We start from the raw sequence: 13,636 nt of genomic DNA, 5'->3' as shown, positions 1-13,636 counted from the left end.
GGCCAGGGACAACATGACAACAAGTGTAAAATATGTATAAGGGCTGCCTTTATTAGTTTTGGGAAAACTATTTTGGAGCAAAAAGAAAATTTTATATATATATATATATATATATACTGCTCACAAAAATTAAAGGAACACTTTGAAAACACAACAGATCTCAATGGGGGAAAATATCATGCTGGATATCTATACTGATATGGACTGGGTAATGTTAGGAATGTAAGAAAGCATCGTTTGATGGAAATGAAAATGATCAACCTACAGAGGACTGAATTCAAAGTCACTCTGAAAATCAAAGTGAAAAATGATGCAGCAGGCTAGTCCATTTTGCTGAAATTTCATTGCAGCAACTCAAAATGGTACTCAATAGTTTGTATGGCTCCCATGTGCTTGTATGCATGCCTGACAATGCCGGGGCATGCTTCTAATGAGACAATGGATGGTGTCCTGGGGTATTTCCTCCAAGATCTGGACCAGGGCATCACTGAGCTTCTGGACAGTCTGAGATGCAACCTGGTAGCATCGGATGGACAGAAACATGATCCCTGAGGTGTTCTATTGGATTTAGGTCAGAAGAGTGTGGGGGCCATTTAATGAAATAAATTACTTTATCCTCCAGGAACTGCCTGCATACACTCGCCACATGAGGCCGGGCATTGTCATGCACCAGGAGGAACCCAGGGCCCACTGCACCAGCATAGGGTTTGACAATGGGTCCAAGGATTTCATCCCGATACCTAAGGGCAGTCAGGGTGCCATTGTCTAGCCTGTAGAGGTCTGTGCATCCCTCCATGGATATGCCTCCCCACACCATCACTGACACACCACCAAAATGGTCATGCTGAACAATGTTACAGACAGCATAACATTCTCCATGGCTTCTCCAAACCCTTTCACGTCTGTCACATATGTTCAGGGTGAACCTGTTCTCATCTGTGAAAAGTACAGGGAGCCAGTAGCAGACCTGCCAATACTGGTGTTTAAAGGCAAATGCCGATCGAGCTTTATGGTGCTGGGCAGGGAGCACAGGGCCCACAAGAGGATGTCGGGCCCTCAGGCTACCCTCATGAAGTCTGTCTCTGATTGTTTGGTCAGAGACATTCACCCCAGTGGCTTGCTGGATGTAATTTTGTAGGGCTCTGGTAGTGCTTATCCTGTTCCTCCTTGCACAAAGGAGAAGATACCGGTCCTGCCGATGGGTTAAGGACCTTCTACGGCCCTGTCCAGCTCTCCTAGAGTAACTGCCTGTCTCCTGGAATCTCCTCCATGCTCTTGAGACTGTGCTGGGAGACACAGAAAACCTTCTGGCAATGGCACGCATTGATGTGCCATCCTGGAGCAGTTGGACTGCCTGTGCAAGGAGTCAGCATACCAAGACATTTTGGACAATTTCATGCTCTCAACTTTGTGGGAACAGTTTGGGGATGGCCTCTTGCTGTTCCAACATGACTGCGCACCATTGCACAAAGCAAGGTTCATAAAGACATGGATGGCCGAGTTTGGTGTCAAGGAACTTGACTGGCCTGCACAGAATCCTGACTTCAACCCGATAGAACACCTTTGGGATGAATTAGAGCAGAGACTGCAAGCCAGGCTTTCTCATCCGACATCAGTGCCTGACATCACAAATGCGCTTCTGGAAGGATGGTCAAACATTCCCATAGACGCACTCCTAAACCTTGTGGACAGCCTTCCCAGAAGAGCTGAAGCTGTTACAGCTGCAAAGGGTGGACTAGCTCAATTTTGAACCCTATGTCATTAACATTCATGTACATGTAAAGGCAGGTGTACCAATACTTTTGGCAATACAGTATATATATATATATTTATTTATTTATTTTTTTATGCTTTAAGCTTCCCTGTAATAACCAATGTAAATAGAAAGAAATATTTATATTTAATAAACTGTTATTTTTGTAAAAGTATATACATAGAAAAATGCACAGATATATTATTTATACATAGAGCATGTCATTGGGAAATGTCTCTAGACATTTGGTTGGATATCAAGTTGGTCTTAAAATGGTTAAATGTCTATGTGAAATAACCCTTAATATGTTTAGTGCAATGTTGTGAGGTCATAGAGAAGAGCAGAGTGCACACATTTAGGAATTTATTTTGCCTGAGAAGCAGCAGAGGGCATAAGAGGCTGATTTATGAATCTGGGATCTGCTTGTATTGCAAGCTAAATTACCACGCAGTTTCTCTTGATAGGTTTTGTAGGGAAATCACGTTGTACAATATGCATATCTGCATATCTTTTTTAATTAGGTTACAGTGGAGCATATTTGTAAAAATGTACTATCAATGGTATTAAATAGAAGATTGCTTGAGGTGATTGTAGCTGTATTAGTGCATTTGCGACAGAAACAATTGAGTACTGTCCATGATACTATTTTTATTTGCACTAACATACAATTTTGAGGACAAGCTTTCGGGGAGGGTCCCCTTCTTCAAGGTCCAAGCAGTACTATACAAAACACAAAGTTTTAGCAGAATGTTAGAAGAGATGGGAAAAAAAAAAGGCTAGAGATAAGGCACAGCAAAAGCAAAGGGGGGGGGGGGGGGTAAGACAACACTCACATCACAGAGGGAGTGAAGCTTGAGCTGATAGTCATAAAACTGTCGGATAATGAGTGAGGAATCCCATGTCCAAATTCAGGCCGTTATCTCTTGTGTCAAATAGAATTATCATTCTTAGTTCAAAAGTTTTTCTTTCCTGAATGGATTTGAAATTTCCTTTAAGAACTAAGATATTGAGGTCTCCCATTGTGTGGTCTGGTTGTGCGAAGTGATGTCCCACAGGTGTGCAGAGGTCATCTTCTTTATGTTCCTTGATGGTATGTCTGTGCAAATTCATCCTTGTTTGCAACTGCTGTCCTGTTTCGCCAAGATAAGATCCTTTGCTGCATTTTCTGCACTGGATAAGGTACACAACATTACTGGAGGTGCAGCTGTATGATCCTGAGATATTGAAGATCCCTTTTGAGTGTCTGACACTTTTTGATGGATTGATTTGGTTGCACAGTTTGCAGCGTTTCTTATTGCAGGGTTCGCGTCCATTATTTGTTACCTCATAATCAGAAGGAATTATTTCCTACTGATTAGTTTATTTCTAAAGGTTGGGGGGTTGTCTGAAGGCCAGTATTGGGGGTTGCTGGAATATTTGTCTTTCAGAGTTCCATCCTCTGTTATGATGGGTTGTAAATCTTTGATTATTTTTCTTATCCATTCTAGTGCTGGGTTGTATGTGGTTACTAGAGGTACACGGTTGTTTGTTTTTTTTCTCTTTGTACTGAATTTGGACATGGGATTCCTCAATCATTATCCAACAGTTTTATGACTATCAGCTCAAGCTTCAATCCATCTGTGATGTGAGTGTTGTCTTACCCCTCTCCCCCCCCCTTTGCTTTTGCTGTGCCTTATCTCTAGCCTTTGTTTTTTTCCCATCTCTTCTAACATTCTGCTAAAACTTTGTGATTTGTATAGTACTGCTTGGACCTTGAAGAAGGGGACCCTCCCCGAAAGCTTGTCCTCAAAATTGTATGTTAGTGCAAATAAAAAAAGTATCATGGACAATACTCAATTGTTTCTGAATAGAAGATTAAAATTATATTGTGAAAACTGGATTAAACATGTCATTATTTCCTTTGAAGATGAACAAAAACACATGCAGTATATAATATGTATACATATAAACTTAATATACATTAAAAATATGTGTAGATCAGGGTTATCAATTGGTCAGTTTTTTTTCTTTTTCTAAAATGCTGTTTGTGTGTCCTATTCATTCTCTCCAATGATCTAGTGACAATTTTCTCTGGGAAATTACTAAATGTTGTGTTGTCACTGGAAAAGCAGTAAAGCTTTTCCTTCAGTTTGGAAAGATTTCTTTTGATTCTTTGGTTTGTTAATGTCTCTGTTAGACAAAAATGAATATAAATTTCCTGGGGTCACAGACAGTAAAAAATGTGTTTTATCCCTTCTTTTTATTCATCAGTGAAAAAAAAAAGGTTTGAACTTTACTTTCCTAGGGTTTACTTTAAAGAATATGTGTACAAGCCGTAAACCTTTTCCCATAGTAATACAGAAAAGTCCACTTTCCTTACACATTCTAAGTAGATTTGGACCCTCATTCCACAGTTATTTAACCACTTGGGGGACTGAAAACTGCATCTGCTCCAGAGTAATTATAGGGCATCTTAATGTTTGAATGAAGGAGACATAATGGCATGTTTCACATTGATATTTTTTCTTCTCTTTGCAGGATGATGATGTAAGGGAAGGTCGCTTTAGCTTTACAGCTTATGGCATGGGACCTTGTCTTCAAGCAAAAGATGGAGTAACTCCAAAGGGACCAATCAATCCAGTACCACCACCACCAAAAACCCATGAAGAAATGAGAAAAGTGTTTATAGACAGAGCAAAGAAGATAGACACAATTTCTCGAGCTTGCTTTCCGCTCGCCTTTTTAATATTCAATATATTCTACTGGGTTATTTATAAAATTCTACGACATGAAGACATTCACCAACAGCAAGACTAAAGAACTAACATCTCATTTTAATCACAGGCTAGTTTCAAACCCATAACCAGCAGAGCAGAAAACAACTTCCATCCATTCCCTAATTAATATGGCCATCATAGCACATAGAGAGTAGAAACACAATTAGATGGTACAAATACAGCTATAAAATACTGCCAATTTTACATAGTATTACTCAGAGGTGTCAATACACAAAATTACTGTTTTTAAAATAATGTTATTTATACTATTATACATTACAGGACCAAACAGGTAAAGTAAAAATGTGATTTTATTAGATGTCCCTAATACAATTTTCGTTTTGTTTACGTATTTGGTACACTATTCAACTTCCTATTTTTGAATTGTAAACAGTGTTTTATATAACTTTTGTCGATGTCACATTTTTACAGTAACAAGAAGTTATGTATTAATGGCACAGTAATAAACAGTCTGCCTTACAATGCTTTGAAGTTTTTTAGTGAACAATATCCCCAAGGATTTATGGATTCCACTCACGTATTGACCAATATCAAAGCAAATTCATACATTTTTGTTAAAATTTGAAAATTACTGTTACTCAGTCTTCTTACCTCATTTATGGTTAGTACGCTTTTAGTAAATGTATATGATTAATATTAATTTAGATTTTAAATGCGTGAACAATAATAGTATTTTCTAAAACATTTTTTTTTACTATTTTTAAAAAGTATGTTTCTAAATACAATATATACATAAACATACAAATTTCATATCAAGAATGTATTTTATGTAAATTAAACATATCCACACTTTTAACTTAGCTCACAATTAGATAATTTAAGATGTTTTTTATGTGAGCAATATAGATAAAATAAATTGTGCTTATAAACAGTAGTTCAGCTTTTATGTACTAGAAAGCAACTGAGAAACAAAACCATGGTTTCCAGCAGAATACAATGAATAATGAAACCACTATGTTGGAGGATTCTTTCCTTCCTTCACAGAGTTATACAATTGCTATGTAATTATTTCACAATTTCAATTTGCTAAAAAGAGACCTAGGAAGGGTTTGAACCTCTGTCAAGTTTCAGGAGTTAAAATTCTACCACCATTGAAAAAAAATCTCCCATTTCCTTTCCTACTATCAGTGTGTCACAGGGACAGAAAGTGGTTTAAAATATCAACATTAAGATATCAAGAAAAGCACTTTTTAAGCATGTAGACTTTTTTGAGTGTGGAAGAATTCAAACCAGTGTCAGGTTTTTTATTGCTTTCTGAATATTCAATTTCTGGTGGCATGCTTTTTTTTAGTTTATGCCCCTGTTCTCACTGAAACTAATTTCCCCAATGGGGACACAGACATCAATAAAACCTGACATATTTTTAACTCTTTTCCAAAGCTGAAAATAAAAACATGGCTGCAGTTGAGCTTACTCAATAGTACTCCTCAGTTAAGCCACCACTCACTCATAATTTATAGTTAAATAATCATTTTATTTGGCGTCTTTATGACTTATATGTAAAGCACCTTATTTTGTGTATAATTTTATAACCACAACATTTAACTGCAAACAAATATTTAACCAATTATTAAATGAAACATTTTTGTGCTGTTGCAAATGGATTACAGCGGATAATATTTTCACATCTTTTGTTCAAAATTAGTGTTTTTTTAAATGTAATCTAGGTAGGATTTTTAAGTGGCCACGTGCTTGGGTTTGCTGTCTTTATTGCACTTTCTGCTGGTAACTTGCAATCTATGCTAGTTTAACTCACAAAACTATCCAATAAGATGAAGATGCTGATCCATGTAGGGAATTTTTTTGCAATTTTTGTTGTAGATGTGTGGACAGCTATCACATGTATTCTGATCACTAACTTTAATCCTGTGTACTAGTCCTAATGATTTAAAAAGGAAGAATTGCTAGTGACAAAACAATGATCCAATAATGCAAGTAGCATTTTACTCTTCAGGTGGTGCTCTGTATTCATTGTGCAGAACATCTCCAGCACAAATTGACATTTGAAATCTTTTTAGCCATTCTGAAAATTTATAACATATTGATAGCATATTGAAATGGAAAGGTAATAATTACGAACAATAACAATATACTTAATTTATAAACAAAGTTAAGTTCAGTAATATTTTAAATGCCAAGTTTAACTTCCTTTTAATTTCTGTGATCATGGTGAAATTGTTTTTAAAAATAGATATTAAACTCAGGGCCTAATTTACTAAGGTATTAAGTCTGATTTCTGCTGAATGCATTGGTCATATGAGATTGCATGAAATGCATGTGCATACTTGGCTTTGAACATAAATTAACTAAAGTCAAGCATCTAATCAGACAGGGAAATCCTATTTTGGAGCATTCATTCCATACCCTTACAGCAGCAAGAAAACAGGGATTTTGAATGGCACAAATTTTACACTGCTGTAATGTACTTTTAAAGATTTTAATTTTTTCCTATTAATGCAGTTTTTAGGCCATTAAAATACCATCAAATAAGTGTCAGCATCATGCATCTCAAGATCCACTTCATCCATGAAAATATTTTAATTGCAAAGAAAACAACCATATTTATAATAAATTTTTAATTGCTTAATGAAGCTCCAAATATCAGAAAACTTGCAACACTGCTGTGCCCAGGGGTGGACTGACCATTTGGACCATTTGGAAACTCGGGCACTGCCCGAGGGCCCGGAGTCAGTAGGGGGCCCCATGAGATGCCCCTGGTACCTTTTTCATAGGCTTTTTTGAGTTTGGGCAAGGACACAGCACAGGGACCCCATGATCCCCTATTACCCGGGGGCCCCATGAGTTGTCAGTCTGCCCGTGGCTGTGCCACTTAATAATGTACTTATATGTGAGCATTATATATAATTTATAGTGCAATACATATTTTTCTACTTTAATATTTTATATATATATATATATATATATATATATATACCAGGTAAATGAAGCCCTTAATAATTATACTGATCATATACTCTGGACATGTGCTAAAGATATACCCAGAGCTAACTAGAAAATGTATACTTCTTCACCCAGTCTTGCTATGTAATGAACACACACACATATGAAAACATGAATTTGCACATAATTTAGTTAAATAAAATTGTAATCTAAATATTCCTTTTATTTAGCACATAGGTACATATAAGAGCAATTCATTTGTAGATTAAAAGTAAATAAAAAGTTTTTATTTCAGGATTTGCTAATGTCGATAAGCACTTTAATTTTGTAATTTGTTTACTCAGCATGCTGTTAAGTCTCACTAACACACAAATGATTTATCTAGTAATAAAGATTTAAAAGATACTTGCCCAGTATTTGTGGTATGAATAATCACAATAGATAGCCAATAGTACCAACATGAAATAAGAATTTCTGAGCCAACTTGGAGAACCTGTGGTCATGGGAAACAGTCTATGCTAAAGAAATATAAATTCCCACTAGATTCAGCTGCCTGTACGCAGGTTTTCTCTGTAATAAATCAACTCCTAAATTTCAGTCATATATTAAATGTTTCTGTTTAATTAAACCCACAAATACCACCCTGGTTGTATGATATATGCTATTGAAAGTAGGCTCCTCTGCTACTGAACACAAATGTCCTTGCTAAGGCCTGCTGTAGTATGCCTTGCTGTAAAACAAATGATGTAACTGCTGTTTGTATCATATTTATATACAGTATGTACACATTTTCTATCCAGGAGTTTGGTGAAATACAAATAGGCAAAATGATCTACAGTTCAATTCCATTTACAGTATTCAGTAGCGAACATGTTAAGACTATTTTAATATATTAGTTGATACATGAATCATATAAAGCTGGGACATTGAGCAAACCACATCGTTTTAAACAAACTAAACCTTTTATTTTTCATGTAAATATGTGCATGCAGATTTGTCCAACATGCACAAAATAATATAGATTGTGAATTTTTCATAAAAAAGAAGTGCCAACATTACCAGATTTGCCAAATTCACAAATCAATCAATTCATCTCTAATTTTTACAAATGCTGTATGGTAAAGTGATTGGTTAGGTAACCATAGGGTATAGGTAAGAGTAGCCATTCACTTTAGAGGGCTTTTAGAAGTTCAGACAGTATCCAACCACCCTTAGCCTTGTTTATGGCTTGGTTAGGCATGCAAATGTATGGCATGGCTGAAGAGGCAACTGCTGCATGACACCTCTGATGCTTGTTTATCAAGGTTGACCAATTATACTGATTAGTCCTATAGGAAAAAAAAAATCTACTCCTAAGATCTGTTAGACAGGAGTGCTTGGCCCTGGCTACACACATGAAACAGTCACCTAACCAAAATGGCAGAATCAAGTGGCCATCTTTTATAGTCAGCCTTAGACGGTTGTAGATCAGGCCTCGTGCCAATATAAGACAAAGTCACTTGCAGCCAAATCTGTAAGTGTATGGGACATCTTAAATGGTCTCCTAAAGCTTGTTTTCTATTCAATTACCAAATAAAGGAGACAATTTACTGAATATTTAAGGTTAATACAGATTCATAGAAATGGGGGTAAAATTAATGAATATTGTTTTCATCACCTGAACTTTAAAACTTCATGCAGAACACCACTGCATTATTTCAAGCCATAGCCTTTACCCAATTGTTGTTCAGGGAGCATTTTAGTAAATATGTGTTAAACCAGAAAATATGTAAGCTACATATAGTTCTTATAAAATCCTGAATCTTTAGTAATTGTATATGACAACCATTTGGAACTGTTCATGCACTCAACACATACCTCTAGAGCCAGTTTTATCTTTCATTAACAAAAGTTTCTGAAAGGAAAATGTCACCTTTCCACAAAATAATAATAAATGCACTTTTTTTGCAAGTAAAAAAATGTGCATTTATTATTTTTTGTGTTAGGATCTTGTAAAGCATTGCACCAGCAAGAAGCCAATCGCTGGTGCCATGCAAGTCTCCTGCACCACTGTCAGTGTATCTGCTTGCTGCCAATACTTGCTGACAGGAAGACTCAATTAACTACCATAGTGCTCACAGCGCCATGGTAGTTCATTGAGGACTACAAGTCGACAACCTCTAAAGCTGTCGGGACTTGTAGGCCATTCTTTCATAGAACACTGTGAATCAATGGCATGGCCATGTGGACAGAAAACTGACAGCTAGTATGGGGAACTTCTCCCTGTAGTTCTGTCACAGGGAGGGGCGCAGCAGGTAACAGCTGCAGGATAAAAAAATGGGTGGAACCTGTAACATGTTCCCAAAGGTGAACCTATTCATTAACTACATTAGCTCCTGTTACTCTTTGTGGACCAGAGCTTTTCTTACAATGGGCCTGTTGCTTTCTTTTGGTGATATCATCTTGCAAATTTTTAAAAAATCCATAAACAGTAACAAAAACAAAAACATTACCAAAACTAGAAACATTTTTTTCTAATTTAATCAGAGTTAGTTAAAAGATTAGTGTAAGAGTAGATAAAAGTATACATTTTATGCTATAATTTGTTCTGATAATAATACCAGTAAAAATATGATTCTAGTACTAAACATTACACTTTTTTTTTTTTACAAATGAAAAAGGTTTCTTTCTATTCTGTGCATGTTTAAGTGCAACAATAAAGGGATTAATGAACAAAATAAAAATAAAATTAAAATTAAAAAAAAAGTTTAACTAGTAATTGTTAGGAAAAATAGAAAAATAAAATCAATGGGAAAATAATAGCTAGGGAGAGAAGGGAAAGAAGGGGTTTTTAATTTACTTGTGAGATTGCTTTAACTGACATCATCGAATTGAAAAGAGCAAATATAAAGTAACAATAATATTATATAATATGAGTCCTGCTTCTGAACAGTGTTTGCAAAGCAACAGCAGGGGAGAAGGAGTGCTACATATGCTCTGTGTAGCATGCTCAATGTCCGCAAATGGCTAAGAATATGACAGTTTATTCTTCTGCTAGAGATCAGTCAGCAGGTGGTTATGTGAAAAGGGCACAGGCTGTTATAAAAATGTGTTTATTTTTTAACTAACTGCAATTAGTTCAGAAACAATTATTTCACTTCTATGCCAGGTCTGAGAATTCAACATGCAGAAGGATTTCTGTAGAACAAACACTGGTGAATTAACTTGAATATTTAATAAAATAAAATATCTGAATATCCACTTCAATTACCCAATCATGTGCAGAAGAACTAAGTAAATATGGTTTTCCTTTTCACATGATTGGATAATTGAAGCGCATCTTCACTCTTTTTGTTGTATGAACATTCTCAAATCCTTTCTTAAACCCATCTTAGAGAATCAATTCTTCAGGGCTCATGAATTGTGAGGTTTTGTTTATTTTAGGAGTCTACATGTGCACATTCAGGTAAACTGAAAATTTGCAATCTCTTGACAAAAAAGGGATTTGAAAATTTTCATAATTTGTAACTGATTTATTTTACTTAGTTTTAATAATGGTAAAAACATTTTACTTCTGCAGCCCGTGAAAAAAGAATTTTTACATTTTAAAATCAACGTAATAAATTTATTACACGGTAAAAGGGTAAATCAAGCTTAATATACTTATGGTAAGTAAGCTATCCTCAAAATATTATTATAGAAATTGCAAATCCAATAATACAATAAGAATACAGATGTCTTCCTATAAAATAAGTATTATATTTAAAATGTATATATAGATTTATGATATGTAAGAGCAATAATTGTATATTAGACTAATAAAACTGATGTTGCCAAAATAACTTTCAAATGATGAATGTAACAAAAAATATACCAAACTCTGTATTTTGTTGAAAAACTGACTTTAATAACAGTAAAGATTAAACCTGATGTATAAGTCTCCCTATCCAGAAAGGCTGGTCAAGTGAGGCAGACCATTGGCCTTTCTTAATTTTGTCTGTGATGACCGAGGATTGGACAATTTAGGGCATCACTAGAAATAAGCATAATACAAATTCAAATCATTGGATACTTTTTGTCTTTTATTCACCTAAGCAAGCTTTTTCTCTATGGAGAAAAGGAAAGAAATAACCATTTATGTGACACTATAAAGAGTTGGTCTTTTTAAATAACAGCTAAAAACAAGCAAAAGTCTTGGGGCTGATTACCAAAATTAAATAGGTTGTTTAAGTGATTTTTTTCTCTAGATTAGGGATTATAGTAAAAATTCACTTTGGAAAGAATACCCAATCACATGCAAGGAAACTGCAAAAAAAAAATCTTACTTACACATGATTGGATGATGGAAGTCAGTAGAGCTTCACCTCATTTGCTAAGCTAAAAATGGTTTTATGAAATGAGAATTCCCTTGCAAAGCATACACCCTATTTAGCTTTAATAAATCATCCTCTAATGTCCATTGAATTTAGTGAGACATCTGCCTGCCAAATACTGCCATGTACGGCCAACCATACACTTTTATTCAAAAAAACAAAAATAAACACAGAATATTTTTTTTCTAGATGCTTTATCATCCTCCTTATTTATAACTAGGGAAAATACATGAAAAATGTAATATTGCAGAGAAATACTATTATATTCTGTGCAGAAAAAAACAAATAAATTAGTTATATTAAAAATGCTAAACATTCTGAAGGGAGATAATATATCATAAATGTATTTCTTTAATTATGTATTTTTTTAAACTTATTTTTAGTTTATTGTTAAGGTTTACAATGTATTTATTTACACCCATACAATATTTTATTAATATTTCATTAAATATAAAATCACATAACAGAAAATAGAAGGATTGGGAAATTTTAAAGCAACTGAATGTGATATGGAGCATTTGCTTCAAATAAAAAAAAAAGATATTTAAAAAAATAATAATAATCATACCATATGCTTGTAATGCTTGAATTTTATTGCACTTTTACATATGTTTGTGAAATATGCAAGAAAATAAACATTACTTATATTTGTATCCTCATATATACATAAAAATATAGACATATAGATATTTATATATAAAATGGTATGTGTTGGCAAGAACCACTGTAAATTTGGTTTTTAACAAATTTAAAAAAATAAACGATATTTATGTGTTGTAAAAAATATGTGCCATAATTAAATTCATTACAGACATTTTAGTACAAACAAAATTAGAGATAGCATTTTAAGAAAGAAAGTCTATTTTAAATACATTCATGTGTGTGTGAGTGTGTGTGGATGTGTGTATGCCTCTGTAACATATGCAGCACATCAAATGACTCTGCTAAGAACATAGAACATCATTTTTACAGGGACGGAATCATATATCATTTGTTTACTTTCTTGTGCCAGAAATATTGCATGCTTTGTATGATGTTGTTTTGCTTTATCGTTTCCAGTAAAGCTTCAAAGGTTTAATTGTAGTCTACTTACTGACTGTAAATATTTTAATGTAAAAATAAAGTTCTCCTTTACTATTAGATTACTCTCCAAATGTGCTTTATTTGGCTTACTTGCACAAAGTAAATTGTTTAAAGAGACACTATTGCCAACTTAAAAATGTATGTAAAAGCACAGACAAATTTGTGTCAGTGTTTTTCTTTTTACATAAGTAATTTTTATTCTCTTACAATGTGTCTTTGAACTTGCAAGAAAATCTCCAGGAAGAGTCAATTGTTTGATATTGCCCCTTTACTCTTTGAATGTCTTAGCCCTCTCCTCATCTGTGAGTGTCAGACTACTCTCTGTGCAGGCCTATGTCTTTCAGCTCTCTGTTCATCTCCCTACTTAGCATTCTATGTAGCTAGTTGGGAGAAGTGAGGAGGAAAGCCTGCCACCATCACACCCAGGTGCTTCCAGCACCAAGTTCGGGGATTTTGGATGTCTACACAGAAAGATATAGATAAGCAACTTGCCTAAAATTTGTTAAATGAATATATAACATTACAGGGAGATTTTGTGTCCAAATGAATGGTTTGGCTAAAAATAATATATGAACTAAGCAGAGATTGTGGCACCACCGAAAAATAATTTAATTAGAAACCAGCAAGCAGATTAACAACTTGTCTAAAATGTGTTAAATGAACATATAACTTATGTGGAGATATTTGTTTCAACTAGAAAAGCTACAATTTCTGGGGAAATTGTGTGAAGTGTTCTTGCCTCCACCAGTAGTCTACAACTGGAGTGGGCG

General features: G+C 34.6%; 1 protein-coding gene across 1 annotated transcript in view; it reads left to right on the top strand.

Moving 5' to 3' along the window:
* The window catches only part of GLRA3 (glycine receptor alpha 3), a 301,687-nt gene extending 288,764 nt beyond the window's left edge, over positions 1-12,923 (top strand). The window contains exon 9 of the mRNA XM_089684044.1: positions 4,271-12,923. Coding sequence (XP_089540170.1) covers positions 4,271-4,549 — 279 coding nt within the window. The 3' untranslated portion in view covers positions 4,550-12,923. The remainder of the gene's footprint in view (positions 1-4,270) is intronic.
* Positions 12,924-13,636: the final 713 nt, after the last annotated feature.

Source organism: Staurois parvus, unplaced genomic scaffold, assembly GCF_062004578.1.
Source record: "Staurois parvus isolate SC_StPar_1 unplaced genomic scaffold, SC_StPar_1.0 ptg000334l, whole genome shotgun sequence".
Lineage (NCBI taxonomy): Eukaryota > Metazoa > Chordata > Amphibia > Anura > Ranidae > Staurois > Staurois parvus.
The sequence above is the reverse complement of the archived record's forward strand: the minus strand, read 5'-3'. Positions and strand labels throughout refer to the sequence as shown.